This window comes from Benincasa hispida, chromosome 8 (genome assembly GCF_009727055.1).
Source record: "Benincasa hispida cultivar B227 chromosome 8, ASM972705v1, whole genome shotgun sequence".
In the NCBI taxonomy this organism is placed as follows: domain Eukaryota; kingdom Viridiplantae; phylum Streptophyta; class Magnoliopsida; order Cucurbitales; family Cucurbitaceae; genus Benincasa; species Benincasa hispida.
In genome coordinates, this window is record NC_052356.1 from 13795425 (window position 1) to 13803137 (window position 7713).

At 31.2% G+C, this 7713-nt stretch overlaps 1 protein-coding gene across 1 annotated transcript; it reads right to left on the reverse strand.

Annotated features, from left to right (window-relative positions):
- Positions 1-5926: 5926 nt before the first annotated feature.
- On the reverse strand, positions 5927-7475 carry LOC120083494 (small RNA-binding protein 11, chloroplastic-like). The gene is made up of 4 exons (XM_039039270.1): positions 7341-7475; positions 7175-7243; positions 6994-7100; positions 5927-6262 (listed from the first exon to the last, which is right to left on the reverse strand). The coding sequence occupies exons 1-4, from the start codon at positions 7408-7410 to the stop codon at positions 6188-6190; spliced, it is 321 nt and encodes a 106-aa protein (XP_038895198.1). The 5' UTR covers positions 7411-7475; the 3' UTR covers positions 5927-6187.
- Between the last annotated feature and the right edge of the window lie 238 nt (positions 7476-7713).

Consider the following 7713-nt stretch of genomic DNA (forward strand, 5'->3'; position numbering starts at 1 on the left):
CACCTCAAATGATAACTATGATGACCACCTTCACGCGAACTAACTCCGACGACCAATTTTGGACTCCGACAACGACCTCTAATAACAATTATGGTGACCCAACTCTGAAAACCACCTTCATGCAACCAACTCCAACGACCAATTTTAGGCTTCGACAACAAACTTCGATGATCAACTCCGACAACCACCTTCGGCTGTAAACTTCGACAAAAACACCTTCAGTGATCAATTTCAATGACTACCTTCGAGCGAGTAACTTTGACGATCAACTTAGGGCTTCGACAAAACCACCTCCGATGACAAACTTTGACAACCAACTCCAACACCACCTTCATGCGACCAACTTCAGACTCTGACAACCATCTCTGATGACAAACTCCAGTGAAAATCATCTTCGATTATCAACTTCGACAACCACTTCCGTCTATTATAAGACTAATGATTGTTAAAGTATGTTGTAGGGCTGTTGATTATATAAATAATGGTATCTTATCTACATTAAGTGCAATATTTATACATAGAAATTTGTAAAATATATTTTTAAAAATTGGATTCACATATCAAATGAGTGTTTATAATATTTGAAAAAATATTTATGTAGTTGAAAAGTATGTAACATATAACAAAAAAACCATAAAATGGAGATTTTCCCCTAGAATATTTCTGAAAAGAATTAGTGAAAGATAAAGATTTGTTCTTTGATGATCCTCTAAATTTGGAGAAACTGAAACTGAAATTGTTGAAGAAATGTGGTAGCATTCCAATAGGTACTAAGATGATGAGGGAGATTCAATTAAAAAAATTTATGACAAAGTAAAAATACAGAGCAACAAACAGGAAGAAGAAGATGATGGCAAAATTCATAGAGAAAAAAATTAAGAATCAAAGGTTTTTATTTCTCTTTGGTTTCTCATTTTATTTTACCATATTTCCGCAAGAAATACAGTGGATTAATTGTTGTTCATTACTAAATAAAAAAAGATTTAAAAATTAAAAGAAAAAAATGCAATCTATATTTTATTCGAACAAAAATGGGTAGAATTATTGAATAAGAAAGTTTCAAAACAAAAATAGAAATAATAAAAGCATATTATTTAGAGTTAAAAAACTGCACTAGATACCTCATACATATAAACTCAACTCTGCACTTCAAACACAGACATATGAACTCATACTAAATAACTCTGCACGCTAAATACAAACATATGAACTCCGCAGATATATGAACTCTATAGACATATGAACTCCAATCATCCTATCTTAACTCAGTGCCCTAAATAGCCTCATATATGTTTATTTAGCGTATGTGTGTTTTTTAGACATAATGCACAAGAGGTTAATATGAAAATTAGGTTTAAATATATTTGGCTAATCATAAAAAATGTCCCTGAACTTTGTACCTTGGATAAAAAATACTCCGTAACTTTCAAAAGTTTAAAAAATAACCTTAAGCTTAAAAAAAAATACCGTTACTATTAGTTTTGGATAAAACCATTAGTATTTTTGTATAAAAAAATATCCTTGAACTTTCAAAAGTTTTAAAAAATATTTATAATATTAGTATATAAACAAAAATTGTTAACACCTTGTCGCAAAAATAACTCTAAACTTTGTTTAAAAAAATTTCTACTATTAATATAGTAATCAATTTGTTTAAAGTTTTCTTGAGTNTTTTTTTTTTTTATAAATTTTTACATCAATCCTCTCAGCAACCGAAATAAAAATCAAAACTTTAAGTTAAAAACATAGAATCTCACAAAATGTTCACAAAATTTCAAAATCAAAATCTCCCTTAAAACATACTAAAATATAAATAGTTAAATACATTACATACACTCAATTACTAACGAATAACTTTGTCAATTATTTAAGTTCTAAGATTCTTTGGTGTTTCCTTCATTCTATTTATTCTTGTTATAGCTTACAAACCTTAACTGACATGGGTAGTTTTATTTATTATATAAGCAAACGTCAAATAGAGGTGGAATAGAATAACCCGGTTGAAGGGAAAAAAGAAAAAGAGCAAATAGAGAAATAAAAGGGTATTAACGGTTTTTATTCTTATACTAACCGTAAGAGTAATTTATTTATTTTTAAAGTTCAAAGATATTTTTTAAACATTTGAAGTTAAGGGGTATTTTTTTACAAAAAAATAATAATAATAATAATAAATAATTATATTCATTCAAAACTAAGGTAAAAATATTTTAAATTCCTATGATATCTTTGAAAGTTTTAAAAGTTGAAAATTATTTTTTACGTAAAATATAAAGTTATGGGATATTTGGTATAATTTAACTAATATTTTTTTTTCATGAGATAAGGGGTTATATAAAATTTTTATTACCAAATGGCGAGCAAACCAGCTTTTCATCACATTTTATAAGATTTCAAAATGTATAAGAAAAAACTTCAAGAGGGGTTTACAAATTGTGATTTTAAAACCGAATGTAAATGTCTTTTTTTTTTTTTTCTGTTAAAAAAAATTATTATGAGATTAAATAATTCGACATCAGTTAGACGAACCAGTGTGGATAAGAAATCTGGAGAAGTTTCGAACAATTATCCACTATAGCTTTTTTAGCAAGGAAATGAGTTAAGATGTTATATCGACGATGGGGTGTGAGAAAAAGGAGACCTCCCAACAGTTTTGAGCGAATTCTATGACATTGTATTTCTAAAATTTCGTATCCGTAACCTAATGATAACATAATCTTTTAAATATTGCTATTTGAAGAATCTTTTTTAAACTCTCTTAATTATATTTGTAGTATATATAAAGACATTCAAAGATAAATTTTATTCAATTTTGCCCTTATATTTATGCCAATTTTACACTTTTCTTATACGTTTTCTCATCCTATAGATTTAAAGTATCAAAAAGTTTCTCCAACTCAGAAAAATCTCATTATTTACTTCATTGTCTCATATAAACTCCTTCATTATCATTAGGATTGTTCAAAGTATCCGATAACCTAAAAATCATACCAACCCAAATCAAATTATAAGGATTGAATTGGGTTGGGTTGTATTTTTCATAAATCATCTGGTTTGATTCGGTTCTTGGGTTAAAGGAAATTGTTTTTGTTCAACTCGAACCAATATATGATATATATTATATATATATATATATATAAATATATATATATTAGGTTATCATTTTATCTCTAGCCATTTATTTCGTTCCCTCTTCTTTCTCCTTCAAATGCTTGCTGACAATTTGAATGAGTCAGCTTCTCTGTTTCTTTCTTATTGTTTCTTCTCATTTCCTCCATCTCAACATTCGCTAGTTAGTGCAATCATTCTCATTCGGCCCTCATTGGAGCCAAACAGTCGTCGTTGAAGCCATTCACCACTAGATTTGCTATTATTGGAGCCGTCCACCACTAGATCTGCCATCGTCAAAGTCGTCCACCACTTTTATGTTGCTATTGGAGACATCTACCACCAGATCTGTCGAGCGTTAGTGTAAAGGAAGAACAAATTGCCTCGTCAGCAGATGACAAGGAGCCATGTAGAAGCTGATAGAATGCTCTCGCTGGTGTGTATGCTCTCGGTGTTATCGCTGGTGTGTATGCTATCGCTGGTGTCACTAGTGTGTATGCTCTCGCTGGTGTCACTGGTGTGTATACTCTCGCTGATACTGATGTGTATGCTCTCCTAACAGCCTCTGCCATATAATTATTCTCTACCAGCTGTATAGAAGATCCGTTAGTTATTTTTTATCCTTATTCTAAAACCTAAGTGTATATATCTATACATCACTACCCTGTATTATGTGTGGGGAAAAGATTTAATATACGAAATTAGATATACAGAAAAGGGAAGATAAATTGCTCTCCCAGATCTTCATCTTCTGCAGCAACATTTTTTACTGTTCTTCTTCAAGCTTAGCTTATACAGCTGCTCGACTTGGTATCAGAGCCCCAGGTAAGCGATGGCAAATCAACCTTCTACAATTTTTTCTCACCTATTTTTTCTGGAGCTGCCAGAAGTAGAACCATCATAGGTCCTCCCCTAAATCAACTTCTCAACTAAGTGGCATCCATCAAAATGGATAGGTCGAACTTCTTGCTTTGGCAGAATCTTACGTGGCCAATTCTAAGAAGCTACAGATTGGAAGGTTATCTAACTGGGAAACTCCTTGTCCGTATGTCTTTACCTACTTGCATCTTGTTTTAAGTAAAAAAGTTGAATTCTTAGTCAAATTCCATAAACAAAACACAAGTATTTAAAAACTATATATATATATATATATTAGTTTTCAAAAGTTGGCTTAGTTTTTTAAAATATTAGTAAAAAGTAGATAACAAATAAAGAAATTTAGGAATGTAAGGGTCATTATAGGCTTAGGCCCCATTTGATAAACATTTGGGCCTCCTTTTTAGTTTTTGAAAATTAAACCTATTTTCTTCAAGTTTCTTACAATGATTTGCATCTTTATCAAATACAATGGTTGAATTCTTAGGCAAATTAAAAGCTACTTTTATTAGTTATCAATTTTTGGCTTGTTTTTTTAAACCATTAGTAAAAAATAGATAACTACGAAAGAAATTTGGATGTGAAAGTAATGTCTATAGGCTTAATTTTCAAAAACAAAAATAAAAAACCAAATGGTTATCAAAGGGACTTTGGTTTTTTGTTTTTTGTTTTTGAAAATTAAGCCTGTAGACACTATTTTCACCTCCAAATTTCTTCCTTTATTATCTACTTTTTACCAATGGTTTAAAAAACCAAACCAAAATTTGAAAAAAAAAAAAAAAAAAGAAGCTTTTAAAAATTTGTTTTTGTTTTTGGAACTTGGCTAAGAATTCAACCATTATAATAAAAAAAAGATGCAAATCATTATAAGAAATAGGGAGGAAATAAACCTAATTTTCAAAAACCAAAAATAAAAAACAAAATGATTACCAAACCAAAATTTGAAAACTAAAAAAAAGAAGCTTTTAAAAATTTGTTTCTGTTTTTTTGGAACTTGGCTAAGAATTCAACCATTATAATAAAAAAAAAGATGCAAATCATTGTAAGAAATAGGGAGGAAATAAACCTAATTTTCAAAAACCAAAAATAAAAAACAAAATGATTACTAAACCAAAATTTGAAAACTAAAAAAAATAAGCTTTTAAAAATTTGTTTTTGTTTTTTGGAACTTGGCTAAGAATTCAACAATTGTAATAAAAAAAAAGATGCAAATCATTGTAAAAAATAGAGAGGAAATAAACCTAATTTTCAAAAACCAAAAATAAAAAACAAAATGGTTACCAAACAGACCTTAAATTTCAACAAATTCTACTATCATTAGGGTCAATGAACTAAGAACCTAGTTGTGCCGCAATTGTGGAGTAGTTGAAGTATTCGTTGAAATTTTGTTCCGTTTTGGTTGAAGGGAGGATTTGCAAGATTGACCTTGTTTGTCGTGGTTTGTTGAAGGAATGAGAAGCGGCATATAAAAGATTGACCCAATAAATTTCTAATTAATTTAATTTTAGAGTGAAAATTGACAAGTAAATAAATCTACTTAACATTTAACATCTCGGTCAACAATTCCTTAAGTCTCAAATGGGTTTAAAGATCATTCAGAACCATTATTCAAATTTCAAGGACTAAATGCGTCCATTATAAAACTTCAAAGATCAAATGGACACCTACTTCAAACGTGAGGGATCAAAAATTATTTTGCCCTAAAAGAAACCAACTCCCAATTGAAGCTATGCAATCAAACTTACTTTTATTCATTCTTTGAGCATTATATTATTGATCTCATCCATCAGAGAGTTCCTTTTAGTCTTATCACACCGCCAATCCCTAACTCGTAGAGCCTTTCCACCAGGCAATTACTCTTCAATATCAACAAAGAGAGTTACACCCCCTATAAATTGTTACATAAATAAGGTACAAAAATCAAAATGATTTTTTAAGCTGTAGATTTTGATCGAACAATTATCATCAAGAATTTAGGAGATGAAATTGTTAAATAGGCCCAATTTAAAGATTTATGTTTCAAGGCAACAGTTAAATCGTCGCACATTTATCATAGAAGAGTTTAGAACATTAGACTCATTACAATCGTTATCTTACTTCCTTTTTTCAGAACGAACTAACTTGCTAATATGACACCACATATGGATTAAACTCCGAAGCATGCACACATATCCAAATCCCCATGTCTTGTTGTGAATGACGTTCTTTATCTAGATGCAGCATCTACCCCATGTCTCCTAGTCTTTGCAAATTCAACGAAAATCAATCTTCCATCAACAATCTGCATCGTTTATCCAAACAAAACTTATATAATCTCCTTGACGATTGACCTAACTTGAAACACAATCCATTAGCTACCAAAATCAACATCTAGGTTGAAAGCTCATATTACTCAAGTCTCAAACCCAATTGATATGCATATTGCAGGAATTGCTTACACAAAACCCAATTGAAATAAATTCTCAATAATAAACAAATTCAAACATAACCATATTCCGGATGCGACAAATGTAAATGAGATTTTTGTGCAGATGACCCTTTCACCGACACCTTAATGTTTCTTGACCCACTCCCACAAACGCATGTCAGAGCACACTAATAGGGTTTTAATTGACATCGTGATATGAATGACCCTTCTAGCCCGATGTTGGCGTATCTCTGACCCAATGAGTTAGATCAGTGTTATGTCCCTTTTTCTCAAACTTTTCCCACTCAATCTCACTTTAGGGATGTACCTAAAGCATCATAGGTACGTCCCTAACGCAGGGCTTAGTGGAAAAGACATGAGAGAGAAACAGGGACATTGTGCTACCTAACGGGTTAGGAATACACCAACATCGGGGTGGGAGGGTCATCCCTATCGCAATGTCACTTAAACCGCACTCAATGTTAGATTTCACTAAGCGCCCCTGAAAGGATCTCCGTACAAAAATTTCAATGTAAATAGAATATAAACGTCGGTCAGACATTTCGTCGAACAGTTTATGTGCGTAAGCAAGGGAGGACACATACTCGACCATTCATGGCTTGAAGAGCTTTCTTCGCCTCAACCGGGGATTGAAATGTGACAAAACCAAACCCTTTGGGCCTCTGGGTTTTCGGATCACGAATTAGCCGAGCTGCAAAAATCGAATTTTTTCCATTGATGAGAAAGGAAATAGAAATTAAAACCGATTAAGGAGGAGATATGTACCTTCAGAGACTGAACCAAAGGGTGAAAACAGACTCTCAAGGCGTTCGATTGTTGTGTATGATGACAGTCCTGAGCAAAAAAAGAGAGAAGAAAAATGATCATCAATGGAGAACTTGACGAGAAACCATTCTCATAAAATGTTTGTGTGCGTGAGAGAGAAAGCTACTGCTGATGAACAGCTGCGAGCCGACTCGGTTAGCCATTCCTTCCAAATCCGACGCGTGATTTTGCATCATTTAATCCATTAGATTAGATTTAAGAGAAAATACCATAATATTCAATGAAAATTACATTTATAGTTGGAGATTTTCAAAAATAGAAAAATAATACAATTTAATTATTTTAGATTTCTATCCTCATTTATCAATGATAGACTTTCGTTAGTGTCTATCAATATTTTTTTATTATTTCTATAAATAGTTTGACATTTTTTCTATTGGTGAAAATTTCTGTTTTTAGTTTAAGTTTTCAGGTTAGTTTTTATTTACTCTATGGAGAATGTTACGATTTTATCTTTAGATTTTGTTTTTAATTTTTAT